We start from the raw sequence: 15,115 nt of genomic DNA, 5'->3' as shown, positions 1-15,115 counted from the left end.
GCAGGTGTGGGAGCTGTGGCAGAGTAGCCTAGACCCCTGATTGCAGGACCGGCATCCCATACGGTCACTGGTTCCAAATTCAGTTCCCTGCTGTGGCCTGGAAAAACAGCGGAGGACGGCTCAAGTCCTTGGGCCTCTGCAGCCATGTGGAAGACCTGGAAGAAGCTTCTGGCTCCTGGCTTTGGATTGGCTCAGCTCTGGCTGTTGCAGCCATTGGGGAGTGAATCAATGTGTGGAAGATCTCTGCATATCCTTCTCTCTCTGTAAAATCTGCCTTTCAAATAAAAAAAATAAATAAATCTTTAAAGATAAAACATTAAAAAATACTAAATAAAATAACTTGCAGAATAATCTCCAGGGTGAAATATTAGTGATTTATCTTTTTTTTTTTTTAAGATTTATCTTTATTTGAAAAGTATGTTTACAGAGAGAAAGTGAGAAAGAGAAAGATCTTCCATCTGCTGGTTCACTCCCCAAATGGCTGCAATATCCTGAGCTTGAGCCGATCCCGAGGCAAGAGCCAGGAGCTTCTTCCGAGTTTACCATGTGAGTCCTGGGACGTAACCAGGTGGGCCATCTTCTACTGTTTTTCCAGGCACATCAGCAGGGAGCTGGATCAGAAGCAGAGCAGCTAAGGCTTGGCCTGGTACCCATATGGAACACTGGCACTGCAGGCAGTGGCTTTACATGCTATGCCACGGCGCAGGCCTTCCTAAATATATTCCTAAGCAGAAACATCCAAATGCTGAGACTCCAGAGTGTCCCACGTGTCCCATACAATGTTTGAGAATTAGAATTAGGGCACAGTGTGATGGCTCAGTAGCAAAATCCTTAGGTTGCATGCACTGGCATCCAAATGGGCATCGGTTTGTGTCCCGGCTGCTCCACTTCCCATCCAGCTCCCTGCTTGTGTCCTGGGAGAGCAATCAAGGACAGCCCAAAGCCTTGGGACCCTGCACCCATGTAGGGGGCCTGGAGGAGTCTCCTGGCTCTAGGCTTCAGATCAGCTCAGCTCCGGTCACTCGGGGAATTAGCCAGTGTTCAGAGGATTTTCTCTGTCTCTCCTTCTCTCTGTAGATCTACCTTTCCAGTCAAAATAAATCTTTTAAAAAAGAATTAGACCGGCGGCGGCTGTGTGCAGCCTCGTTGGATCCTTGGAATAATGGCCCAGGAGGGTGGGGTTTCTCGCCACGGTGTCTATAGCCATTACTTACTTGCTACCTGCTAAGCAGAAAATGAATATTTTAAATAAATGTTAGTGAAGTTAGCTTTACAAACTCCTTTCAAAATTAATAACAACCTAGTAAAAGTTGGTACAGTTGTTCACTGATCAACGTATAATATGAGCTGGCTTTTGTTAATCAGATGGCTCTTGCAAACAAGCTTTTCATTTTTGCTGTCCTCAGTTTTGTATATAATACATAATTTTAGATGGACAGAAAGTAAGCAGCACATTTAAAAAATAATTCTAATGAGACATGTTAGAGATACGAGAATTTTGCAGAATAGTTTTGTAAAGTGAGTGGCAGCACAAATTGGAAAAATAGTAACAGGAAAGTTTAGATAGCAATCTAGAATCAACGGTTTTAAAGTGATTAACAGTCTTTTGACAATGTGAGAGAGGTCTCTGGCTAGTAGGCTTATTACCACTAGAGGGAGCCATACTCTGGTTTCTCTTCAAATCGTATTAATCTTTCGCCTTTTACCACTAGAGGGAGCCATTGGCTTTGTTTTCTGTTTAACCAAGCGAAACAGCTATAGTCTGAACACTTTTCTATTTTTTTTATTTATTTTATTTTATTGTATAGTTGTTGACAATATTTACATAGTTAATTATGGTCCATCGTGTATCTGAGGTAAAGGGGGATATTGAGGGAGAATCCCCACCCGGCTTCCTGCCCACCCCAAGTCCCAGATGTGGAGCATGCTCTGAGATATTTGCTCAAGTGGTTTTAATAGTTCTCCAGTTATGATTCGCTGCCAGTTTCGCTCGATGAGGTCGTCCACTGATTGATATGGTCCATCATAAAGTCTCCGTTTGCCCCATATTTCGCTGCCAACATATAGCTGAGATGAATGATTGATCTGCTCTGTCTTCTGTCTTTTCTTGATTAGAGTTCTGAGTCCAGCAGTTCGATTGGGGAGATCTCCAAAGAAACTTTGAGGTATTCCCAGACTAGATTCTTGTATGTTCTAGCAAGCACAGGGCCCGGCACAGTCCATCACCCTGATCAGCTGGTGGTTTCAATTGCTGGGTTGGTTCTGTTTTCGGTCCCGAGTTGCACTGGAACCAATGGGTGTTGCAGTCCAGTCTGGTTCTGCCCAGCACATACTCGGCCCGTCAACTAGTGGGAGCTGCAGCCTAGCCGGGGCGACCCACAATAACCCCCACCAGGCCCGCCCCCTACCCTGGCTTGCCAGTATGAGTAGCAGTAGACCAGTCTGTCCCCCATCCCATTTGGCTCTTGTCATTGTCAATGGGTATTAAAGCTTAGCTCCATCTAACTCAACCATCCAGCCCTCACAGATGTTGTTGGGTGCCTCTCTGTCTAGACATCCCAGCCCCCATCCTAGTTTTCATGCCCTCCCGCGGGAGTAGTAACCCAAGAGGGGGGAACCCACTATTTCCCTCCCGGGTCTCTCTCAATCCCGGTTTATGCACTCTTTAGGTGGTTCTGTGGTTTGACTTGACAGAATTAGCCCCCAGTGCCAGCTTCTGCCATCTGATGCTGTGGCTAAGCCCTACCAACCCTCACCCACTCTAATTTATGCTTGCACCAGTAGGAACAATCAGCCCAGCCTGGCTTTTCCCTGACCTAGTCCACATGCAGCGCACAGGTGAACACTTTTCTAAATGCAATACTGTCAAAGGTGCCAGACTCGTCAGAGTCTATCTAGGAAACTCTGAAATGCACACTCAGTCACCCTTCCAACCTTACCTCCAAAGCAGAATCAAGCCAAAAGTGAGGGTCAGCACCTCCCTCTTGGGTTGCCACTCCCACTGGTGAGCATGATAACCATGTCTGGGACAGGCATAACTAGACAGTGGCACCCAATGGCACGTATGTAGGCTGGATAGTCAGGGTAGGTTGGGTTGAACTAGGCATCAATGTCCATTGACACGTATGAGAGCTGAGTGGGATGTGGGACAGACTGGACCAGTCTGCTGTACGTACCGGCAAGCACAGGAACCAGGACAGGGGGTGGGCCCGGTGGGGGTTATTGTGGGTCGCTCTGACTAGGCTGCAACTCCCACTGGTTTGCATGGGGGTTGAATGTGTGGTGGGCAGGATCGGCCTGGACTGCAAAACCCACTAGTTTGTGTAGAAGACAGGGCTGGAGACAGAACTGACCCAGCAATTGCAACCACCAGCATGTCGCATAAGCCGATTGAGGCGATGGACTGTGCTGGACCTGTATTGGCAAGCACACACAACAATCAGGTATGGGATCACCTCAGATGAAGTTTCTTTGGGAATCCCCCCAACTGAACTATTGGACTCAGAACCCCAACCATGGAGAGAATTGCAGGTTCCATGGTCTGACCATGGAGTGCATGTGTCAGAGCTGGGCCTCCTCAGTGGCTCAGACGGAGCAGTAAACAGCATATGCAGGTGCGTATGGAGGATAAGGCAGTACACTGGAACCTGCAGAGGACACCTGGTACCACAACAGAGGATGGAGGACAGAACAAATTGACCAACTATCCCAGCCAAGTGTTGAAAGTGAATAACGGTGGACTATGTCAGCCAATGGATTCTAGAGAGATTTCATTGTGCTTGGAGTAGCCAGATCGGCAGTAATTCAGAACTGTCGAACTATCAAAACTTTCTGAGCAGTGCTCTCAGAGCCTCAGAGAATGCCCCCCATCAGGAACCCTGGGGTGGTGCTGGGTGGCTGTCCTCCATCCCAGCTAGGGGGCAGAGGCATTTGGGAGGTTGGGTTTGGCTTCTCTTCTTGTCTCATCTCCTTCCCCAGATACAGGAAGGAAATAAAGAGAATGAGGAAGTGGTGATCTCACCCACATTCCTGTAGCCCTTGACCCTACTCAACTATGTAAAAACCATCAAGAATAAAAACAATTTTTTAAAAAGTGGGGGGGTCAATCTGCTTCTGACACAGAAGGCTTCCTACACCCTTTGAGATGATTCCCAAGAAGCAGCCCTTCCAACAAAAGGGTTTTGTCACCTTTGTGGTATTGGCAGGGATCAATACAGACTTGGGTCCCATCAGACAAAAGCAGGACCTCCTCCGCCTACAAACAGAATGTCAACAAAACCTTGTACAGTAACAGTGAGTCAACAGGCGCAGGGTGCGATTATCGTCAAATGTAAATTTATTAAGACATTCAGCTATGTCTGTCAGTATACATCCAAATTTGCTACTAAAAATAAAATAAAGTCACATTCCACATTAGGAATACCGAGTCTGAAAAAACACTTTATGAGCCGAGCCTATTGTATAAATAAATGACTAGTTTCTTTTCATATCAAAATTCCCATAAAAAATTACATTCCCCCCGCCCCCCGTTCTACCTGTAGCCATGATGAATGTAAAAATTTAAATATGACACATCCTTGCCAAAGAAAAGGTGCAGCAGTCTATTAACAGCTTTAAAAGTGGCATTTGCAGAGTGTGATCATACAGTTAAGTACTCATTCCCAAAGTGCAAATGTTGCCGTAATTTAACACTGTTTTGATTCAGTTGCAAGAATTAAACATTACGCAGGATTGAACAGTACACCCAGGGCCTCTATCGGTGCCCTAAAGCCCCTCCCACTTTGGTCTCCTTTTCTAAAGAGGAATCCAAAGTGTTCATTAGAGTTTTAGTTTACGTCACACAGCCAACAAAGTATACCATGTATTAACAAAAATTTCATATACATCAAAATACGGGAGACTCCATCATAAAGTTCCAGAGTCTCAGATGCCAAGAATGCACCTGCGGGGACCCCCTTGCATGCCTGCCCATCCCCGGAAACCTGGGCCGAGGCTGTGCCGGCTTCCATCTGAGCACGATCAACACTCCTACAGCTTGGATCTCATCTCAGGGCTCTACAAAACTCAACCAAAACCTGTCTGAGTTCCAAGGACCTGACAGGAGGGGGCTGGGGAGTCCGTTGCCCATCCTCTGTAACAAGAGCGCCCCGTCCCACATCAAGGGAAAGTCGGCTCCACCTCTGCCCGCGACTTCCCTTGCTGTCCTTGTTCTTTAGCCTCGTTTCCTTTGCCCCTTTCAGACACACACACACACACACACACACACAGTTGGTTTATTTATCCCTCAGAGACCAGAGGCAAAGTTTTTAAAGTTGATGAGTTGGATTTTCTTGGCAAACCTCTACAAAACATCAGCATAGGATATATAAATACGTTTTCATTAGCAGACACTGCAAAATTCCTCCCACAACTGTCAAGGGGATGAAAGTAGGTGGTCTCCATTGAGAGTGTTTCCTGGATTAGATGCCTGGAATGTCAGTTTCCTGCCCAATCACTTCGCACAGTCATTCCTCAACACTGAGCGTGAACTCCATGTTGCATTCACTCCTCCTACTGCTTGGCAGCAACGTGCTGTCCCTGCATCGGCCTCTAGGTGGCCTCCGCGGCAGGTGCTGTTTCTTTGGCACTTCCAGGAGGAGATTCTCTGGGGTCCACAGCCCCTTCCTGGATGTGTGCTTTTCCAGCAATGCATTCATTATTGCCCCTTGAGCCTTCCTGAGCTGGAGTTCCTGGAAGGTGCTCTTGGTCTGGGGGTGCAGTGCCTCCAGGGAGCCCGGCATTCTGCTCCCCTCCAGGGTGAGGCTGTGGGACAGGCTCGGCTCCTAACCCCGGGGGCTGGGAGGAGGTTTTGAGGTTGCAGTGGCACAGGGGGCAGGTCTCCTGGACATACAGCCACTTCTTCAGACAGCCTGCATGGAAGAAATGACTGCAAGGCGTGATCACAGCAGACTTCATGTCCTAGAAGAAAAAAAATAATAAACGCCTCATGAAGGTCTATTAGCTCAGTTTCTGAGATTACTCTCTTCAGTTATTTTTCTCCCACCATACAGAAAATCTGACACAATTCTCACAAGAAAATTTGCTTCATATTTCAGTAATGATCCTGTTACCTCAGCACCAAAGACCCACTAAAAGAATAAAAATAAAAAGTAAAACAAGACAAAAAGACAATGCAGAACAAACTACCAGCAAAACTGCTTTTGTTTGCTTCTGCCCTAGTATGATTAACAAAGATCACACAACTTCAGCACTCTTATTACTGGGTCTCCCCTGGTTATGATGTGAGTACAATTAAAACCTCAGAAAATCTGAGGAAGACTGGATCTTTCACAGTCATGCTTCAACACAACTGAACAGAGTATTTCATGATGAGATTATTTGCAAGGAGACAAACTGAAATTAGCCACGCAACACCAGGGTATTGGCAAGGAAGTGGCAATTCACTAGGACCAATGTGTACACTCAGTTGTCAAGACGTGGTCTCCAAAAGCCAGCACAAGTCAGTGTCTGTCACGCTGCATCCGAACTGACTAACAATGCAAATCCTAGCAGCCTCCCCACTTCTGAACGAGGATACCTTAAGAGTCACAGATCTATAGCTGCAACAAGCTACCCTCATGACATGAAGGCTCTTTAAAGTTATTTTGGATAATCACTAGAATAAGGAGCCGTGCATTGGCATTAATGTTTCTTGCACATATATTTGGGGAGAGAAGCCGAAGGACCTAATATTTTGCTAAGTACACACATTTCAGGAATCAACCATTAATTGTGTCTCAACACCCCTAACACAGGGACATGGCTATCCCAGGAATTCCTTGCCAAAATCTGGTACCACTCAGGACAGGAGTCAATGTGTAAGCAGAAAGCCATCCAAAGAGCAGCCAGCCGCGAGGCTAACCATGTGACAGCAGCAGGTAGTCCTAGCACCTTGAAAAGTGATGTGACAATACAAGTACAGAAAAAGAAGACACTCGCATCCCAGAAATGGAGAATTTAAGATCTGATGTGCTTTGTCCAGAGTGCAATGAGGCTACCTGGTGCGAAAGAGCTAGAGGGTACTTTAACATGAAGAGTAAAACTAACAGAATGACCACCTGACTGAGGGGAGGAGGATTCTACTACTCCTCATTCCCTCCAAATGCAAAATAATCCAGAAAAAACTTTTGCTATCGTCCAAGTCTGTTTTAATTACAATTAAAAAGCAGTGGTTGCCTTTTCCTATTACAGAGAATTCTAGATAGTTTTAAGTACATACAGATATATACACTCTCCACTGAAACCTCACATTCCCTGTATTCTCACTGGCCCTGTGTTTAACCTGTCTCTAACGGAGGTAAGACAGATTTTACATGAAAATTTTGGCTGTTGCTAATCCCATCATTTCTGTCCGTAGTAGCATCAGCACAGTTCTGGAGTCCAGCCCCCTTGTCAAGTCCCCCTTTTGCACAGGTGACTAGTGACTACAACCCAGACCTATTCACGACTGTTTTACTTCCAAGGCAATTTAACAACTACCTTTACTTTGTACAAAAGGCAATTATTAGCCCTTTTTTGGTATCTATGCCAAAGGCAACAGCAGGCCACTTCCATGTTCACCAAGGAGAGCTTTGACCATATGCCGAGACTGCCAGCTACCCTGTCTCAGGAGCCTGCCCAACTCAGGTGGGCACCTGGGTTCATCACATGACCACTTCTTCCCCATCCCAGAAATGCTCAGAGGAAAATAATCAGGCTCTTGACACAGCACTTTTCAGAAGTAGCTGACTCCCGATTGACCATGTATATATGTAAAAGTGTGTGTGTATATGTGTGTGTGTGTGTTTAGGGGTAAATATAAAATACACCTGACCTGTTTTTCCTTTATTTGTGGGTAAGCAATAATGTTGAAAACAACAATAAATTAGAACCTGAGGGATGGAACTGAAAGCTTAGTTTGAAAACAGAATGGAAATATTGTATCAGGATTTTAATAGATTTCTGAGGCCCAAGTTTTGCTTCTAACTTAGAGCGGGTAACTCTGCTGGGATAGTCCAGCTGGATTTGCTTAATGTGCTGTAATCCCAAGGAGCACCTGCGTGATCAACCGACCCTGATGGAGTCTCACCAAGCCAGTTACCTGGTAGCAGATGGCACAGATGTCATTGTGCTTCTCCAGCTGCTCTTCCGTGGCGATGGGCAAGGATTTAATCTTGTTCACAGCATCCCTGCGGAGGAGGAAGCTCTTCCACCCAAGCTGGGCCCGAAGCCACACATTGTAGTAGGAATGAATGAAGATGATCATTGAGCCCATGACGGTCCACTCCCCAAAGACCGTCTCAGAGACGCCGTAGGCCACAACGCACAGGGCCACCAGGAACTCCAGCAGCCTGTAAGTGCCGTTAACGTAGTAGATGACGTCATCCATGTTCTCCACGGGCTCTTTTCTGAACTCCTCAACCATAAATAAGACATAAATGAAAAGTGTTCCCAAAACCTGAAAAACAAGACATTTTTCATACACACATACATAAGCATATACACACTGAAACTAAATATGGCTATTAAGAAGTTTTAGTGAACAAATTTTTAAAAAGTGACAAGTACCTGCCATTTTTTTTAATTTTTACTCTTCTTTTTAATATTGTTTACATAGCTCAGAGGGAGGCCCATCTGAGTCTCTGGTTAGGGTACAGAAGGGTCAGCTATGGAGAAAGGTGGGTGGGACAATGCTTCGGGTTCCCCTCCACACCTCCCGGCGCCTGCACCTGGGAGAGGAAGGGGGCTGCTCCTTGCTGTCAAACTATATCAGCACCAGGAGGCTGGGGGACGGTCATCTGATGACGCCTTAGAGACCCCTACGAATCTCTGATATTTTAAGATGCCATCTTTAAAGTCTAAAAACGAACACCAAAAAAAAAAAAAAAAAAAAAGAATACCCAGGGAAAAAGAAAAATAATTCCAAAGCATTTAAATTAACTAAACTGTGGGTAATCTCAACAAGCCAGGCATTAATACCAAACAGCCATGCTTTCAGACATAACTTTCTAAAACCGTCCAATGAGCGAACCATTTTCTCTGATGTATTTTCTCCTCTTTCCAGATGTTCGCTTCTTCTTTCTGCCAATATCATCTTTACTCTTTTCATTCTATGGCCCTTCTTATTCCTTAACTCACAAATAGCTTTTCCTTTTACAGGGAACAATGAACAACAACAGAAAAAGATGGGACATTATCCCCAAATAGGCTACTTATCACCATTAACCTTATAGAAGTTTAATTCCTTTTTCTGGGAGGAAAAATGAAGTCAATTATTACAGAAAGGTAGTTAATCTTGGGCTTACCTGAAGAGAGGTGAGAATGCTGCTGGAGATAATGATCAGAAGCCAAAAATCCATGTGGAAAAACTGGCAAATCATATACGCCATGTACGCAGGGAACACCAGTAAAAACAGACAGAGGCTTACAGCACGGAAGTGTTTCCATAAACTCCTGAAAAAAGATGAAATTATGAAGCGCCTGCCACCTTATCACACCACTGAGGCTGGCAGCACACAGCTATCTACACGGCATCTACACTGTTTTCTCCACGCCAGTCAAAGGCTTAGCATTTCCAGCACACTGCAGTCAGTCAATTGTTAAGCAGCGTCCATCTCTTTTTTTCCTTCCATAGTTTGTTTCCAATTTCACTTCCAGCCTTGACTTTTACTCTTTTTTTAAATGTATTTATTATTTTTAATTCATTAATTACATTGTATTATGTGACACAGTTTCATAGGTACTTGGGTTCTCCCCACCCCTCCCCAAACCCTCCCACCATGGTGGATTCCTCCACCTTGTTGCATAACCACAGTTCAAGTTCAGTTGAGATTCCCCCATTGCAAGCATATACCAAACATAGAGTCCAGCATCTTATGACTTTTACTCTTAAACCCTAACCTTTCCACAGCAATCTTCTCCGTTAGGAAAGGCAGAGGGTGTAAGAATCATCTGTGGAGATGACCTGGCACTTTTCTCAAATTACCAAGCATTCCTCTCTTTGCCACCTGCTCCACTCTGTGCAGCGTGTGCAGAGCCTGATAGGGAGCGCTCTGCAGGAACAGATACGCAGTGGAGATGAGGCAGGAGGCCGGCACAGCTCCAGCGACAACTCTGCCTCTCTCCTCCAGCTCCCGGTCTAGCCTGGTCATCACCCGCAGGATGACACTTCCTAAAGCTCTGCTGATTTTCGGCACCTTCTTGAAATTTCAAAGACTGGCTTTGAGGTTCCCCATTCACAATTTTCACTCCAAATTTATCCAGATTTGTCCCTCAAGCCAGGTGGTTACCTGTCCTCTCAACAAAGCACAGTTCCCATATATCCTACTGGAAATGAGTCCACATCTGACCACAGTAGCCAGCCTGTCTACACCGTGACCCTCCCCGAGAACGTCCCACAAAACCACTACCCTCACTCTGTGTGCTTTGTTTTCACTGCTTGCTTCACTTTGTAAGTTTTGTCTCAGTAAGTATTCCCAAGCAGTACATTTTAGGATTTTGTTTTCAAAATAAAAACAACCTATACTGTCATACTTAATTTTATTATGTTATAATTCATTCAAGTATTATTTTAAAAGAATATATTTACTTGAAAGACAGAATGACACAGACACAAGAGAGAAGGAGAGACAGAAAGAACTTCCACCAGCTGGTTCACTCCCCAAATGGCCAAAACAGCCCGGACCAGACTATGCGGGAGCCATGGGCTCAGACTTCCATCCAATATCCTGGTGGATGGCAGGGTTCCAAATACTTGAACCAAATGTCCCTGTTTTCACAGGCATATGAACGGGGAGCTAGATCTTCTGCTACTTTCCAAGGGGCATCAGCACGGAGCTGGGCTAGAAGTAGAGCATCCGGGACCCAAATGGGCACTCCACTACAGAACGCCAGCATTACATGAGGAGACTTAACCTGTTGTGCCATAATACCATCCCTGCAAGCATGACTGTTTTTAATATGGCATGTGACAATTATCACATTTTTATTCACCCCCTTTCCTGTTTGACTGGCATCTGGGTTGCAGCTAGGCTTTTACTGTTGGGATTTCTGCTAGAACATTCTTCTACTTGTCTCCTGCCGTGCAAGTGCAAAGTGCCTCTTGAGTGCAGACACATCTGTGGGAAGACAACGGCAAACTCTTCCTTCAGTGACTCCAAGACTGTAGACCGTGCAGAGCTGTCTCCCACCTTGCGTTCAGACAACCCTGCCTCCTCCTGTTATCTGTTCACAGCTCTAAGGTAGTCTGCCACTGAGTCTTGGTTCACATTTACCTGATGACTATGGACGCAGGGCGTCTCCTCACACACTCTCGCTAACTATGCGGCTGCTATGTGTTCTTGATACCAACTCTCAGGAGGGCACACTAGGAAATGCTTCTCCCAGTTTATGATGATCTTACAAAGGTTCCTCTAGGTTAAATACTGCTATTACAAACCTAAATTCAATGCATTAATCTTCTTTCACAAGCAGCCTCAGTCTTGAGTAATTAACTATGTCAGTTTAAAAACATCTTCCTACTCAGAGGTCCCAAATGCCCTAATCTAAGTAGACTTTTAACTTTTTGTTTCTGATATCAAAGCTCCTACAGTTCTGGAGTTGATTCTTGCATTTGTAGCTAGAAACAGAGCCCCACTTTCACATCCTTCCAAACAGAGACCACTTTTCTAAAGCTTTATTTTAGCCCTGCCCCATCTGCGCTGTTCTTGCCACCCTCACACATGCATACAGTCTGGCTTAGGGGCTCTTCATTTCACTGATTCTGTGTAATAACAGAGACACCAACTCAAAGTAACTCCCAAGACCCCTGGACAAGGCTTTGCAGTTGCTCCTTCGTCTCCAGATCTCCTCTGCACTGGGTTTTGGAGGAAGAAGCCAGAAGTGAGGCCAGCTCAGCGCCCTGGAAAGACTTGGCAGTGGATCTGTAGGCTCTGTTGATAGCGGCATTACATATTCTAGTTCCTTTCTCGTTTCCAAACTGTCTATAAGGTTATATTAATCTTAGTAACAGTGTGCCACGTTAATTAGTATAATTAACAATAAAGGATATTGTCAGAGATGACAAAATATCTTATTTAAGAAAAAGCAACCTACTCTTCAGATCTAAGACATGGCCATTCAGTTGAGCTGGGCTGTGAATTCAGCATTTTAAATGACTGTTAAAAAAAATATCTTAAGCCTCAAAAACAAATCTCAAATAACTATAATTAACCATCATGATCAAGCTGGTCTGAAACACAGCCAAGAGTGCCAAGCTTATTTAAACAGTACAGTGTTTGGCAATGTGGTTTACAGGAACACAAAGACAAATCTGATGAACCACAATTAAAATGCTAATCCTGGAATGTTTCAGAGATCTTTGTCACAATTTACCTAAGAGACTGCTTACTCCAACTGATAAATCCAGATACTTCCTAATCAATAATCAGGGATAAGTGTTTGGTGCAGCAGCTGGGACACTCCCTGGGGTGCAGTGAATTCCAGGACTCTAGCTTCAGCTTCCTATTAATGTACTCCCTGGAAAGTGGTATGTAATGGTTCAGTCACTTGGGCCCCTTCCAGTCACATGGGAGATGCAGCCGAATGGAGCTCCAGGTTCTGGGTTTGGGGTTGGCCCAGCTCTGGCTGCTGTGGAAAATGGGGAGTAAACCAGTGGATTAAAGACATTCTCTCCGCCTCTTTGCCTTTTGAATAAAAACACAAAGTTGACAATTCAAAAAAGGAGTCATGCTTGTTTTATATACATAAATCTGAAAAGCAGAATGCAGGAAAAATAGTGACACTAAATTTTAAGCTTTTTAAAAAATAAAATTTCCATATGTAAACTGCAATAAGCCAAAAAACTAACGACTTGGGTTTTTAAAAAGCTTTATTTATTTCAAAGCCAGGGCCGCAGAGAGGGAAATTTCTATAATGTAAGACATACATGAATACAGCAGTTGATTTCATTTGGAAAACTCCCACTACGATCTTGTCTACGAGCCTATCCAGCATGGCTACTGTTCCAGACGCCTCTCCTTATGACTGCCTGACTGCCTTTATTGTTTCCTCCTCCATTCGTCTTTCTCTTCATATCTTCTCTCCTTTAATTACAAGTAAGCACTACACGGAATAAAATTATATATCATTTGTCATATTTAATAGCCTAAATGTCCTGTTCTGTGTTCTTCATTTAAAAACGGGACAAATATAAAAAGCGTTAGATTTCTCTGTAGGAAGGGTTGGCGTATGATTACATGACCTCTGATGTAACTTCTAATCATAAAAAATTATAAGAGGAAAAAGCAAAGAAACACAAGTCAAATGTCTCGTACGGAAAAGTAAAAAACGTAAGCTTGCTTAATTAACCTAAGTAAGCACCGATTACTCATCCATTTCCCATCTCTAAACATTCCCCAAATCTTTAGTAATTCATTTAAGGACCCTTTTAAAGAAGTTTACTTACTTGTCTCTAGATGCTCCCAGCGCCAAAACAATGGGATCTGCAATCTCTAACATGGACTGCAGGATGGAAGCTACAACGATAAAGAGGATGATGCTGAGCAGGAAGGCCCGGTGGACGACCTGGAGTTCTATCAGCCCGGTCTGCACTGCCAGGATCAACAGTGTCACCCCTTCGGTCATGCCCCTACAAAGCGGACATTTCACAAAAAATTAAATCCAACTAAAATTTCACTTCATTCAAAGAGACAAGAATCCAAAGGCTTAGGCCTATCACAAACAGTACACATAGATAAAAAACTAAATTTGTATTATTTTTGAAATTTGGTGTCCACATGAAAATAAAATAACACAAAGTCCTAAAATGTTTAATACCAATCGCTTGTTTTAATAAAGAACTTATAAATAAGCAAAGGACTGGCACAGTTTCATAAACAAGAGGTAAGAAGATATTTTGAGGTTTGATCGTACTAAATACAAAGAATGTCAGAGAAAATGAGCACCAGAGTGCTGAGATATACAAAGTTAAAACTTTCCTGGGGAAAAATTTGCTAAGCTAATTTAACATAATCACATCCTTCGAGTCAGTAATCCTCCCAGTAATAACAGAGTGAACAGCAGAACATGTTCTATGACACCACAAGGAGGGAGAGGGTCAGCAGAACCCAAACTCCTGGTGCCTTCCCCCAAAGAAACGGCAAGGCCCTTCAACGTGAGGAACCTTATTTGGATCTGGAGTTCTGCTAACAGAAATGTTATCTTTTATCTCCTTTGACTTTTACTATCAAGAATGATCAATTGGTATAGTCAGTTTTTTTCCTTCCAAAAGACAGATGGAATGAAGGATTTCTGGGCAAAAGGATATTAACCTGTATGTGTGGGATTATCCCCCTACAGCTGCAGCCAGAGGATGATGAGGTGGGCAGGGTGGAGGAGTGGCGAGGGGCATGTACACGTGGCCGGCTGTATTGTTGGACACCAACAGAGCAGTCCATGAGGGCCATTGTCCTACTCTCACAACTGTGACTTTCTTTTTTGATTAAAAGATTTTTCAAAAGTCTGTTCTGTACACAGATACAGCAGAGTACTTTAGCCCTAATTTTGCAACCATCCCTCAGAATTTCTTTTTCCCCTAAAATTTTTCAAGCAAAAAAAATTCATTGATAATAAAAAGTCTAAGAAATTCTAAATTCAAAAAAGTCTAGAAATTCTAAGTTCAAATAAAGAACTTACCGGTTCATGGCAGGATCATTCATGAAAGCGCGGTAACCTTGCAAGTAAAACTTGCAGAGTGTCAGAACCCCCAAGGCAACGAAAGAAACGGTGAAGACCAAACCCAACAGGGAGTAAGGAGTGCTGCAGCATTCAGCAATGCTGGAAAACAGAGGGGCGGGAGGAGGGAGAATGATTCCACTTGGAATAAAATCACTGTTCGACTTTAAATAACAACCCAGCTTAATCTAATTAAAACATTCCTAACTGAATTTGATAGGAATCATCTAGTCACTCCAGTAATCATTTAGCTGACAAGCTTTTGAAATAATCCTACAAAAATGTTTTAAAATCTGAATTGAATTAATATTAAAACACCAATAGTGTGTAAATGAAGCAATCAGGACTGAAATGTCAACATGCCGCCCACTGGCCAGAAGTTTGG

The 15,115-nt window shown here is 43.9% G+C and overlaps 1 protein-coding gene across 1 annotated transcript in view; it reads right to left on the bottom strand.

Annotated features, from left to right (window-relative positions):
* Nucleotides 1-4,581: 4,581 nt before the first annotated feature.
* Nucleotides 4,582-15,115, bottom strand: part of RNF145 (ring finger protein 145) — a 46,673-nt gene continuing 36,139 nt past the window's right edge. The window contains exons 7-11 of the mRNA XM_058677242.1: nt 14,692-14,832; nt 13,463-13,645; nt 9,324-9,471; nt 8,120-8,476; nt 4,582-5,958 (exon numbers count right to left, since the gene is read on the bottom strand). Coding sequence (XP_058533225.1) covers nt 5,590-5,958; nt 8,120-8,476; nt 9,324-9,471; nt 13,463-13,645; nt 14,692-14,832 — 1,198 coding nt within the window. The 3' untranslated portion in view covers nt 4,582-5,589. The remainder of the gene's footprint in view (nt 5,959-8,119; nt 8,477-9,323; nt 9,472-13,462; nt 13,646-14,691; nt 14,833-15,115) is intronic.

This window comes from Ochotona princeps, chromosome 19 (genome assembly GCF_030435755.1).
Source record: "Ochotona princeps isolate mOchPri1 chromosome 19, mOchPri1.hap1, whole genome shotgun sequence".
In the NCBI taxonomy this organism is placed as follows: Eukaryota; Metazoa; Chordata; class Mammalia; order Lagomorpha; family Ochotonidae; genus Ochotona; species Ochotona princeps.
Note: the sequence above shows the minus strand (reverse complement) of the source record. Positions and strands in the feature narration are given on the sequence as shown.